This window comes from Rhineura floridana, chromosome 3, assembly GCF_030035675.1.
Source record: "Rhineura floridana isolate rRhiFlo1 chromosome 3, rRhiFlo1.hap2, whole genome shotgun sequence".
NCBI classification, from domain to species: Eukaryota; Metazoa; Chordata; class Lepidosauria; order Squamata; family Rhineuridae; genus Rhineura; species Rhineura floridana.
The window spans coordinates 40,561,729-40,574,801 of record NC_084482.1 but is presented as its reverse complement, the minus strand read 5'-3'; the positions used below and the strand labels follow the sequence as shown (position 1 = coordinate 40,574,801).

Below are 13,073 nucleotides of genomic sequence, written 5' to 3'. Positions count from 1 at the left end.
GTGTTAATTTACTCAGCAAAGGGACCCTCCAGACTGGTGATTTTTGTGGGTATATTGTCATTGATGCAATAATTGCCTTAATACTATCATGAGCGCAAGTAGTCATGAATGCAGAATAAAAAGGTTGTCTGGAGAGGCGAGTTATGACTGTGTTATCAGCAGTCACTGCTGCAATTGATTACTGTACTGATTCTGCATACGTTTAAGATCCTATTGCATTGCCATTGTATTCATCAATGCTAAGATGATACTGTTGTCACCAATTACCGCTGCTGGGAAGGATCATTCTACATACATTTAAGCTTTAATTGAATTGTCACAGAATGTACTTTTTGTATTCTATTGCCATTTAACTCCAACGTTCTACATGTTTTTCTCTTTGTCTTTACACCTGCGTGTTTATATATGTCTGTCTGTCTCTCTCTCTCTCCATACACACATCTGACAACTGAAAATCTGACTCCATGCATCTGGTGAAGTAGGCTCTCATCCACAAAAGTGCATTCTCTAATAAAAATTGTTATCTGTAGGCTACCACATGACCTAAGAGTGTCTCTTTTCATCTGTGAAACATTGGAGGTCATGAAATGACAGCTCCTCTTTCTTTTAGGAGCCAGTGGCAGGAACAGAAACAACAGGTGGGAGCAAAAGTGGAGCCAGAAGCACTCTGCCTACAAGACTTGGAACTCTCGACTGTACCCCCAGTGGAGACAGGGAGACCCCAGGCAGCAAAACTGCTGGCGAGGTGTGGACTAACTTTGAAGCAAGGACAAACTCACTCTAGTTTCACCCAAGAAGGAAGACCTATGGGCGGAGACTCCTGGGCCTCAACAGCGGTGGTGGTACCCAGAGAGTTCTGTGACATTTTGACCACTTTCTTTTCCTTTTCCTTTCCAGGTGGTAATGTGACGTTTGACATCAGTAATGATGCCCCAACTATAACAGGTGCCAAAGCCACTTTCAGCATTGCTCTGCGCTTCCCTGGCAACCAGATGGTTCTTCCAGATGGGCACGTAGTGTGGAGCCAGAACTGCTCCATAAATGGTGAGTGGAACGCATAAATATGCATAGTGAACCTGTATTCCACTAAAGCCCCCTACAGGGGGCCCAGATCCTCCCATAGATGCCTCGCTTTTCCTCATTTTCCTATCATGACTGCTTTGCAGGTATCCATGTGCTGCAAGGGGACCCTGTTTTTCCCAATCAGGAGGCTGAAGGCTCTGATTGCTTCTTCCCTGATGGACAGCCCTTCTCTCAGAGTGACCATTACAGGCGTAGCAAATTTGTCTATGTCTGGCAGGCACGGGGTAAGTGCCTGCTTCTTGGCCAGTTAGGGCCAGCTTTCCACATACCGTGGTCCCAGGGACATCTCTTAGGCCAGGGATAGCCAACATGGTGCCTGCCAGATGTTGCTGGACTACAACTCCTATCACCCCTGACAACTGGCCACACTGTTTGGGTCTGATGGGAGCTGGAGTCCAACATTTGGAAGGCACCATATTAGCAACCCATCTTAGGCCTTTTCCTCATTAACAGCTATTTCAATGCAACACTCTTTAATGCTCTTTCCTGTTTACACTGACAGAGGAGATAAGGTGAGGAAGGAACAGGAGTATATTAACATGATGTAGTTATTCATTGTGTTATTTACTCCCTTATATTTTATCCCACCCTTCTTCCATCATGGAACCCAAAGCAGTGTACATGTGGCTCCCAAGACGTCTCCCATCCAAATACTGGCCAGATCCAGACCTGCTTAGCTTTAACAAGGTGGTAGCCTCATGTGCCCTCAGGCCCTACCCTAGGATACTTCAATTTGTAAAGCTGTCCCGGGTGGGATAAAAATGCCCAACGTTAAACAAAACAGGAGTGTACATTTGCCTTTGAAGAGAAAAAGTACTCTCACTTCAACTGTATTTTTTTCTTTTCAGAAGCAAGGCCAACTCTTGTGAATATAAATTCCTAATGCTATTTGCATTATACAGCTTGAAGACCTTAATGCTGTTGGATTGCCCCTGTGGTTAGGGATGCCAACATTTCACCACCAGCACTCCTATGTCTTTCAAAGCTATGTGACAAACAGAAATTCAGCAGTGACACTTTTCCCATGCATGCAGATACAAAAATCTTTTCCCAGTGAATTTCTGCTTGCCATGCAGCTATGGACCCCAAGCTTCTTGTTGGTTCCCTTGCAGACCATTCCCTTGTTTCTATGTGAAACAGACTAGTCTTCTGGAAGCCAGGAACCATTGGTCCATCTAGCTCAGTATTGTCTACACGGACTGGCAGGGGCTCCCCAGGGTTTCAAGTGGGGAGTTTCTCCCAGCTTTGCCTGGAGATGCCAAGGATTGAACCTGGGACTTTTGGAATGCAAAGCAGATGCTGGACCACTGAGCTATGGCCCATCTTTCGATGGCAGCTGGCCTTTCAGTGCCAGTGGGAGATTCTTTTAGTATGTGACTGGACTATCTGAACTTAAAACACTCCTGGGCTCAGCATCCACCCCATTTTAAACTGTGCCAGGACAAATTTCCCCATTCCAGCTTCCTCTTCCCTTGTGAGGTGGTAGCATCCTTTGCCCATGCTAATAGTGTTTCTTTCCCCATCATTTTCCCTACCCACAGGGCAGTACTGGCAGGTAGTAGATGGTCCCTCATCCCTGCTGACCATTGAGACAGGTGATACACCTCTGGGTTCTTACACCATGAATGTGGAAGTCTATCACTACCGGGGACGTGAGAAATTCATCCCTATAGGTGGAACCTCCTCAGAGTTCAGCATCATAGGTAGGTCTGAATGACTGGGCTCTTTTGCTGCAGGGCAGGCAATGCTTGAATTATGGAGCAGAGGGGAGGCTTAATGAAATGCACAAGACCAGCCCCTGGATTCCTTCCAACTTTACCCACACCTACACCTCAACATCTAAAACAGTAACTATGGATCCATCACAAGAGCTTGGGGGACCAAGCTTCTCCTGTAATTCAAACACTCGCTGTGGACTGATAGATCAGGAGCCACCGAGGACCAGACCAAGTATGATTCTGGGGGTAACTGTGGAGCAGGCCAAGTATGATTCCGGGGGTAACTGTGGATCAGGCCAAGTATGATTCTGGCAGGGTCAGTTCTACATCAGCTAACCCTCTCTCTGCTCAGTTTAGTTTCCATGTCCATTACTGACACTCTGCTCCCCTTCTCAGACCAGATCCCATTCAATGTGGACATTGCACAGGTGCTGGATGTAAACGGGACAGATGGCCGCTTTGTGCGAAACCGGGCCATCTCCTTCGTTGTGCGGCTCCACGACCCCAGTCAATACCTGCGCGATGCTGACATCTCCTACTCCTGGGATTTTGGCGACCAGAGCGGGACTCTGATTTCTCGGGCAGCTATGGTCACCCACACCTATCTTGCTGCTGACACCTTCAGTCCTCGTGTGGTGCTCCAGGCTGCCATCCCCTTGGCCTCTTGTGGGAGTAGCACTTCAGAGGAGCCACTCATCATCCCCACCACGGATCCGACTGGCACCACAGTTCAAGTGACCACAGCCTTGCCCACCGTTAGCAGCATAACTGAGGCAGGCTCGGAGGGTGTCCCCACCTCTGGTAAGCACTAGGTGCCTGTCCTTGGGGAAAGGGCCATCGCTCAGTGGGTTTGCATGCAGGGGGTCCCACGTTCAATCCCCAGTGACATCTCCAGGTAGGGCTGGGAAAGACTCCCTGCCTGAAACCCTAGAGAGCCGCTGCCAGTCAGTGTAGGCAATACTCGGATAGGTGAGCCAAGAGTCTGACTCTATAGGGCAGCTTTCTATGTTCCTCACTAGCTAGTTTAGTAAGCCACCCAGTTGGCCTCAACTTTCTTTCTGAACAAAGAAACAACCTGAGAACTGGATATAGTTTTGAGTGCTCGGCACAATTTATATTGCTTCCCAAGATTTATTTTTTAAAATACAAAAGTGGGTAGAATTCCAGGGTTGTCTTCAGGAAGGAGAGAAACATAGTATTGTGTTGCACAGGCTGTATAGCACAGAGGTTTCCTCACTGTGTTCTTCTGAGGGATCTCGGGTGTGCCTCCGAAGTAGGGATGGGGTTCGGTAGTTGGTTCCTATCCGTTTGAATTCTGACACTCTGGCTTTCAGTATCAATCCACCATTTTGTTTGTTCCTGATTATTTCGCAATTGCCCATTTGTGGCTTTTTTTCCAGCTTAAAAAAATGACATAATTGCTAACGAAAGTGCTGATGAAAATACTTACTGTATACTTGTTCCATCAATTTTTTTTCCTATTTAAATATCAATTAGGCAACTAATTGCCCATTCGTTTTGTCTTTTGCCTCAGGCTAACTGCTGTGCTGCTTAACAAGGATTGTCCCCCCCATTGTGCTATTCTTGTTCTTGCAGTTTGTTTGATTATTAACGGCAATTGTTATCACCTAGACCGAAGCTAAGAATGCATCAGCTTAGAGGAAAGCTGATTATGAAGACAATAGTGTCACATTCAGAGCGGATTTAAAAAAAACAAAAAACCATGCCAATGACAGCTGCAATCCACTGGTCCAGAAACAATGCAAATTATCGGATTATGTCAACATCCAGTAATAAATCCAATTTAACACCTATTCTGTCCCATCCCTACTCTGAAGGTTATCGATAATGGTGCAGAATTGTCCCTAAAAGAGGCAAGTTGTCTCCCAGTCCACTGCTAATCTTCACAGCCACAAAGAGCTCATTTTCAGTTCACACTGGGTGACGGTGAAACCCACCTGGCTTTACCCAGTGCCTAGGTATGCCCTAAAAGAGGGGTGGGGAATGTGTGGCCCTCCAGATCTTGTTGGACTATGGCTCCCATAATCTCTGACCATTGGCTATGCTGGTTGGGGTTTTGGATTCCAAAAAGAAACAGGAAGGGCCACAGGTTCCCCAGTCCTGCCCTAGAATATGTTCCAGAATCCTCTGCAATATTCAAGGCTTTACTTGGCAGATGCAGAAAGGAAAGTTGGGAAACCACTGGAACACTGAGTGTTCCTTCTTGAATGTCAAGACAGGTCCTCCACTTGTATCATGGTGAGCCCACAAAGGTCATTTTCAGGCTTAGGGTCAGTTGCTTTTCACTTTGATGGATTCTAGGACAGTAATATCCAAGTATGTTATGATTTATGAAGAGTATGCCATCCCACACCAGAAGTCGCTGTGGTCTGACATAGGCCCATGTATTAGTTACACCTTTTGAATCCCAATTTTTTTTCCTGCTTTTGCCTGGGAGTGCACACTCCGAAACAAAATCAATCCTAGACCTCACCTTGACAGATGAGTGTGGCTCATATTCCAGATGCTTTCAACATTGTCTTCCAACAATGACCAGCCTAGACTAAGTCTAAAAGGATGCTTTGCATAACAGCACAGCAAGGTTCAAAATTCCGTTATATGTCATATACTCTGATACTGATAGTTCCCTATAATAGTAGTAGAGAAAGCCTCACTAGTTTGTCCTAAAAAGGTTTTAAACCTGTCAGTCATTAAAAAAAACCTTTAAAGCTGTAGTTTGAACCATTTGCTGAAAATAGTTTTTCTATACTCCTGCAAAGGCAAATTAGAACATATTCACTAATAGGCAAAAAACCTTGCGGTTTAAGAAAGTACCTATAGCCAACAGATATTTCTATCAAACTTTAAAAAGCAGGGAAATCGGGCAGCTCTAGTGAATGCACCAGGGGAGCAGGAGACCTGACCTCCTCTCTGAGATATTGTACAGCCCTACAACTTTGTAAAAATGCAAACACAATTTGGGTTGGTCTTTCATAGTCCTATCCACTTCCTGTGTACCAACCACAGTTCCTGCTTACCAAAAAATTTGGTAACATGCCTCTGAGCATATGGTGAGTGGTGGCAACACCTGCCATCTCCAGTGATGGAGAATTACATTTTTGTATGTTTGTTGGTCTTCTTACTTTGCTTCTTTTCTGTGTTACTATTGTTTCTACAGAGAATCTAACATAGAAAATTATATTTCTCTCATTATTCATCCTAGAAATTTGTGTCAAATTTATTTTTATTAATTTCAAAGCCTTTTTATTGGTCACTGTTTTATGATGGTGAAGATAGCCTTTTCTGTTTGAAACTGGAGGTTATGTTCTATTTCTATTTTGGGTACATTAACAGTTGAATCTGAAACTGCAGTTTGATGTAAAATCAGACTGATTACAATATGTTGCTACTTAAGCAATGACACTAGCCATTGGAGGGAAAAAACTTGGCCTGCCCAAGAGACATATTTTCAGCCTGCTATGCTTAAACCACTCCACTTAAGGAAAGGGGGGCATGGTCAATTAAAAACATACAGCACACCTAGAATTTTGCTAGAATATATTTCACCTCCCACTGTTTTACCTTGCGCAAACTGAGACACTCCTCATGTCCATTGGAAACTATTCTGCAGAACAGTCAGTGCCATTATTCCAGAATTGTTTTTAGGAGCTTTTTTTAGTGTTGCAAAGTGTTGCTATCTTCACATATTCACAGAAACAGAAGCAAAAGAGAATGATTTACTATAGGAAACTTCACTAAAATTGCAAAGTAAATCAAACATATTTAAAGTGACTCTCTGAACTATATCTACTGTTTTAATATTGTTGCTTCCTCCCTGCAAAAACAAGATCAGCACAGCACATCTTGTTTCTATTATTTGGGCTGGTTGCAGGTATTGCCACCACTCACCATATGCTCAGAGGCACGTGTAACCAAATTCTTCCAAGCTACACAGCAGGTGGATTGGATTGTGAAAGACCAACCCAAATTGTGTTTGCATTTTGACTAATTTGTAGGGCAGTACAATATCTCAGAGAGGAGGTCAAGTCTCCTGCTCCCCTGGTGCATTCACTATAGCTGCCCAATTTCCCTGCTTTTTAAAATTTGATAGAAATATCTGTGGGCTATAGGTACGTTCTTAAACCGCAAGGTTTTTGGCGTATTAGTGAATTTCTCTGCTTTTTAATCCGGGAGGTAAGAAATGGGATCCTGTGCAAGTTTGCTGAGAATGGATTGATCATTTGCATGCTTATTGAGTTCAGTAGGATTTACTCCCCTGAAATCATGCTTAGGATGGGTGAAACTGACCACAGGGGATGGGGAGGGGGGGAGCAGGCAGGAGGGGGAGGTCAGGTTTGATCATTTGCATGTTTATTGAGTTCAGTGGGATTTACTCCTGTGCAATCATGCTTAAGATAGGTAAAACTGACCATGGGGAGGGAGGCTTGGAGTGGGCAGGGGAGGAGGAAAAAGTAAGAGGGGATGGGAGGAGGAAGGGAGAGAAGAAGGAGAGGAAAGGCAGGTCTGATCATTTGCATACTTATGAGTTCAGTGGGATTTATTCCTTTGCAATCATGGCTAGGATAGGTAAAACTGACCATGGGGGAGGAGGAAGGGGAGAGGACAGTGGGAGGAAGGAGGAAATGGGGAGCAGGAGGGGGAGGAGGAAGGAAGGGATTGGAAGGTGAGGGGTAAAGGAAGGGGGAGGGTGGGGCAAAAGGGAGGTGATGGGAGGGAGGAGGAGAGGGCAGGTTTGATCATTTGCATGCTTATTGAGTTCAATGGAATTTACTCCCATGCACTCATGCTTAGGATAGGCAAAACTGACCTGGGGGAGGGAGGAGGGGAAGGGAAGGAGGAGGGGGAAGGAGGGGATTGGGGAGGGGAAGGGAGGGGTAAAGAAAGGGGGAGGGAAGGGGCAAGAGGGAGGGGATAGGAGGGAGGAGCAGGAGGAGGAGAGGGCAGGTTTGATCATTTGCATGCTTTTTGAGTTCAGTGGGATTTACTCCTGTGCAATCATGCTCAGGATAGGTGAAACTGACCTGGGGGAGGTGGAGGGCAGGAATGGGAGGAGATTGGATGGGTGGGCGCTGGGCAGAGGGGAAGCCTCTTTCCTTTCCAAAAGGAAAATGTTGTGAACAGTATCATTCTTTTTCAGGCTTTCCCCCCTTTTTATTCTACAGCAGGCACATGTAGCCTCCCACCCAAATTTAAACCAAAGCTGTCCCTGGCCACATCCACACCAGAGTGTTTTCACTTTTAGGCAGCCATGGCTTCTCCCAAAGAATCCTGGGAAGTGTAGTTAGTGAAGGTTGCTGAGAGTTGCTAGGAGATGCCCTGTTCCCCTCACAGACCTTCAATCAGAGTGGCTGACTGTTAAACCACTCTGGCCACTGGAGCTCTGTCAAGGGAACAAGAGTCTTCTCTCAGCACCTGTCGTGTCCAGGTTGGGACTCAGGAACCAGACCAGTTGGTGAAAGCAATTCAGTTTTTATTAAAGTAATATCCAGACAAAAACTGCGTCTTCTCATGAAGCAACACAATACACATATCCTGCGACGTGTAAGAGAGTTGACAGAACAAGGAATCCCTTCCCTCCCCCTCCCTTAAAAGGGGGCCTTTCTGGCGCAAATTCTCGCACTCCGCCTCAATGCACACCCATTCTCTCTCTCCCCCTTGCCCTTTTTTGCTGTCTGCGTGTACGTGGTGAGGGGGGAAGCGCGGCCCCCTCCCCTTCTGAGGATTCTACCTCAGGTATGGGGGAAAGCGGGGGGGGGAGTTGTGCTTAAACCGTCAGACTGGCTTTTCCCTGGATCAGGAGGGAGTTGAATTCCCCCTTCATCTCCCTCCCTTTCCAGCTGCTCTAGTTGAGAAAGGGGAGGAGGCGTGGGAAGCACAGCTTCTGTCTCTGTGAAATCTTCAAGGTCTCCACTGTGAGACTGTGAGACGGCTCTATCTCTGAGATTCCCCCCCCTTCCTCTGACTCTTCTTCACACAACTCTGGCCAACTGATCTCCTCCTCCTCCTCTGCTTCTGAAACAACAGGGCCCCAATTCTGCATCCCGACATCATCCCCTGTCCCATGCTGTGCTCCCCCCCAACCTGTTGGCATGGGACGATGGGGAAACCGTTGGTGGAATTCTTTCACTAAGTCTGGGGCGTGCACATCTCTCTCATTTTCCCATGATCTGTCAGCTGGCCCATAACCCTTCCAGTGAATCAAATACTGTAATTTATTATGCTTTCTTCTGGAATCAAGAATCTCTGCCACCTTGAACTCAGGTTGTCCATCCACTAGTATTGGTGCCCCTGGAGGTTCTACTGGTAGTAACTCACTGGGACGGGCTGCTTTCGTTAACAAGGAGCGATGAAACACAGGACGTATTTTGAAGGTATCTGGCAACTTCAGACGATAAGCCACTGGATTGATTTGTGCTTCTACTTCAAAGGGCCCCACTCTCTTGTCCTGCAACTTTCTACATTTGCCCGGCATCTGGAAGAAGCGGGTAGACAACCATACTTGGTCTCCTGGTTGAAGGGGGGGCCCTTCCCTTCGATGCTGATCAGCAACTCGTTTATATTCAAATTTGGCATCGTCTAATTGTTGTTTTAGGACCTGCTGTACTGCCTGGAGCTCCTGTAAAAATTCCCCTGCTGCTGGTACAGGCACACTCTCTGTGCTGCTGGGGAAGGCCTTGGGATGGAATCCATAGTTAGCAAAGAAAGGTGTTTGTCCAGTACTGGTATGCAAGGAGTTATTATAAGCAAATTCTGCACAATGCAAATAGGAAACCCAGTCAGTCTGTTGATAAGACACATAACAGCGTAAATACCTTTCCAAAACTGCATTCAGTCTCTCAGTCTGCCCGTCCGTCTGGGGGTGATTTGCCGAAGAAAGTTTTAATTCCGTCTGTAGCTGTTTCCAAACAGCCCTCCAAAATTTAGCTGTGAACTGAGTTCCCCGGTCCGAGACTAAGCTATTTGGCAACCCATGCAATCTGTAGATTTCCTTTATGAACAGCTTGGCCGTCTCTCTAGCTTCTAAGGCCCCTGAGCAAGGGAGGAAGTGCGCCATTTTGGTGAGTGAGTCCACGATGACCAGTATAGCCGTCATTCCTTGTGACTTCGGTAAATCAGTTATAAAATCCATGGACAGGTCCTTCCAGGGTTTGTTCGGTGTAGGTAACGGCTCCAGCAACCCTGGTGGTTTTCCTGTGTCTGTTTTTGCCCACATACAGACAGAGCAGGATTTTACATAGCTCTCAATCTCTCTGCGCATTTGGGGCCACCAAAAGTCCTTGGCTACATTCTGAATGGTCTTAAAGATGCCAAAATGTCCAGCTGTGATAGAGTCATGACATTGACGCAAGATTCTGAGTCTTAGATTCCCTTTTGGCACATATCTGGCAGCTTTAAACCACAACAGTCCATCTCTCCAATGGAAACTTACTTCTGGATCCTGATTCTGTTCCATCTCCTGGATATACTGTTGCATGCATGGATCCCCCTGCTGTGCCTTTCTGAGCTCTTCTTCCCATGAAGGCTGACATGATCCCAACACCAGCTTCTCCGGCGGGACAACGTACTGGGGTTGGTTGTCAGCTTCACCTCCTTTGTATTGCGGTTGTCTGGATAGAGCATCTGCTCTCTGATTTTTGGCATGGGCATGGTAAGTAATCTTAAAGTTAAACCTGGCAAAAAACTGTGACCAACGGATCTGTCTCTGGTTCAGCTTTCGGGCTGTTTGTAGACTTTCCAAGTTCTTATGGTCAGAATGCACTTCTATCTGATGCTGAGTTCCCTCCAGTTCTCAAAAGAATCCTTGATGGCCAGTAGCTCCTTTTCCCACACTGTATAATTTTTTTCAGCATCCTTTAATTTTCTGGAAAAGTATGCGCAGGGATGCAACTCCTTTCCTTCCATGTCCAGTTGCAAGAGAACCCCCCCCGATGGCAAAGTCCGACGCATCCGCTTCCACGACGAAAGGGCGGGTAGGGTCAGCAAAACGCAAAATAGGCTCAGATGCTAATTTTCTTTTTAGCTCCTCGAAGGCGCTTGCCGCGTTCTCTGTCCATTGAAATTTTCTTTTTCCCCTTAAACAGTCAGTAAGGGGGGCTGTTAACTTGGAAAAGCCTGGGATGAACTTTCTGTAGTAATTGGCAAATCCCAAGAAACGTTGTACATCCTTTTTAGTGGCAGGCTGACCCCAATCCAATATACAACTCACTTTTTCTGGATCCATTTCCACTCCTCCTGCTGAGATTCGATATCCAAGAAAGTCCAAAGACAATAGGTCAAATCCACATTTCTCTAACTTAGCATACAAGTGGTTCTCCCTCAGTCTTTCCAACACAGTTTTGACGTGCTGATCATGATCTTCTTGGTTCTTTGAAAACACCAGGATATCATCTAGATAACAAATTACATACTTATCCAGGAGGTCTCTAAATACTTCGTTCATGAACTTCTGAAACATGCCAGGACTTCCACTCAGCCCAAAAGGCATCACCAAATACTCAAATTGACTATAGGAGGTAAGGAACCCTGTCGTCCATTCGTCCCCCTCCTTCATTCAGATCAGATTGTATGCTCCTCTTAAGTCCAGTTTCGTGAAGATTTTTGCAGAGCTCAGTCGGTCCAACAACTCCGGAATCAGGGGCAGCGGATAGCTGTTTGAGATAGTGATTTGATTTAAGGCACGGTAGTCATTGCAGGGTCTGAGCTCACCTCCCTTCTTCTTCACGAACAGCAAGGAGGCTCCAGCAGGGGACTGCGAGGGCCGAATAAATCCTTGCTTCAGATTTTTCTCCAAAAACTCCCTCAAGGCCTCTCTCTCTTTCTCTGTAAGAGAGTAAATTCTTCCCGATGGAATGCTGGCTCCTGGCACTAAATCAATTGCACAGTCATAAGGGCGATGAGGGGGTAAGGTTTCTGCTTCTTTCTCATCAAACACATCTTTAAAATCCACATATTTCGAGGGAAGGATCACTTCCTTGACTTCCTGCACTGCCCCTGCTAGAGTGTTTGCGATTCCTTCTGGTTGACAGTTCTCGTGACAGTACTGAGAAGTGAACCACACCACCGCATCCTTCCAGTCTATCTTTGGGTCATGCTTTGTTAACCAGGGCATGCCCAGAATCACATCAAAGTTCGAGAGATCAGACACATACAATGAAATGATTTCTTCGTGCCCAGGAATTTGTAGTTTCAATTCCTCCGTGGCTCGTGTCACCCCTCCTCCTTTCAAGGGTCTCCCATCAATGGTTTCCACAGACAAGGGGGTGTCCAGTTTCCACTGGGAAATGCTGTAACGTTTTGCCAACTTTGCATCAATGAAATTTGTAGAGGCTCCACTGTCAATTAACGCTGAGGAGTTAAACACTAATCCTGTGGAAGTTGTAATTTGGATAGGCAGCACCAGAACTCCTTTTGAGGGTGGTTGTGCTACTGGAGGCCCTTTGTACAACGCGGCCCCCAGTCCTCCGGCCTTTACGAGGACTGGATACTTTAGTTTCCTGACGGCTCTGTTTTCCTTACTTTAAGTTCGCAATCCCTAGCCACGTGGCCCGGCTTTGAACAATAAAAGCAGAGACGTTCTCGATGTCGCCTCTCTTTTTCCTCTTCTGACAGCTTCGGCCTAGCCCCTCCCTGTCCCTCGACCACGTTACCTGATATTCCTGAAGTTGAAGGGCCTTGCTGCGAGATGCTAAAGCTGAATATCTCTGGGCGTCCTGTTTCTTTTCCAGGCGCCTTCCTTCCAACCGGTGATCGATCTGCAGACACAGCCTAATCAGGCCAGGCAGATCAGTTGGGGGAGTAGTTTGGGCCAAATCATCCAAGATCTCGGCATTCAGTCCACTCCGGTACATAAACATCAGGGCTGCGTCATTATAACCAGTTTCCTGGGACAGGATTTTAAAGGCATTAGTGTACTCTGAAACAGTTCCTTTCCCTTGCTTCAAGGCACCCAACGGCCTTGCCACAGTCTCAGCTCTTTGAGGATCCTGAAACATCTCGGTTATGGCTTGCATAAATCCTCTATATCTTCCTAGAAGGCCATCCTTCCTCACCAGATACGGATTGATCCATTTGGCAGCTTCCCCTTCCAAAAGGCTGATCACGAAGGCCACTTTGGCCACATCACTAGGGAATTCTGCATTCTTAATGTCCAAATACAATTTGCATTGAGCCACGAAAGTGGAGAGCTGGTCACTCTGTCCCGCATATTTTGGTGGTAATCCAATAGGAACCTTCACCACAGTGGCTGGAGGG

At 46.3% G+C, this 13,073-nt stretch overlaps 1 protein-coding gene across 3 annotated transcripts in view; it reads left to right on the top strand.

Moving 5' to 3' along the window:
* PMEL (premelanosome protein) overlaps window positions 1-13,073 on the top strand; it is a 33,078-nt gene that overhangs the window by 12,958 nt on the left and 7,047 nt on the right. For all 3 annotated transcript variants that reach the window (XM_061615478.1, XM_061615477.1, XM_061615476.1), the window contains exons 2-6: window positions 611-745; window positions 898-1,044; window positions 1,167-1,307; window positions 2,625-2,786; window positions 3,198-3,602. In XM_061615478.1, the coding sequence (XP_061471462.1) occupies window positions 611-745; window positions 898-1,044; window positions 1,167-1,307; window positions 2,625-2,786; window positions 3,198-3,602 (990 nt within the window). The remainder of the gene's footprint in view (window positions 1-610; window positions 746-897; window positions 1,045-1,166; window positions 1,308-2,624; window positions 2,787-3,197; window positions 3,603-13,073) is intronic.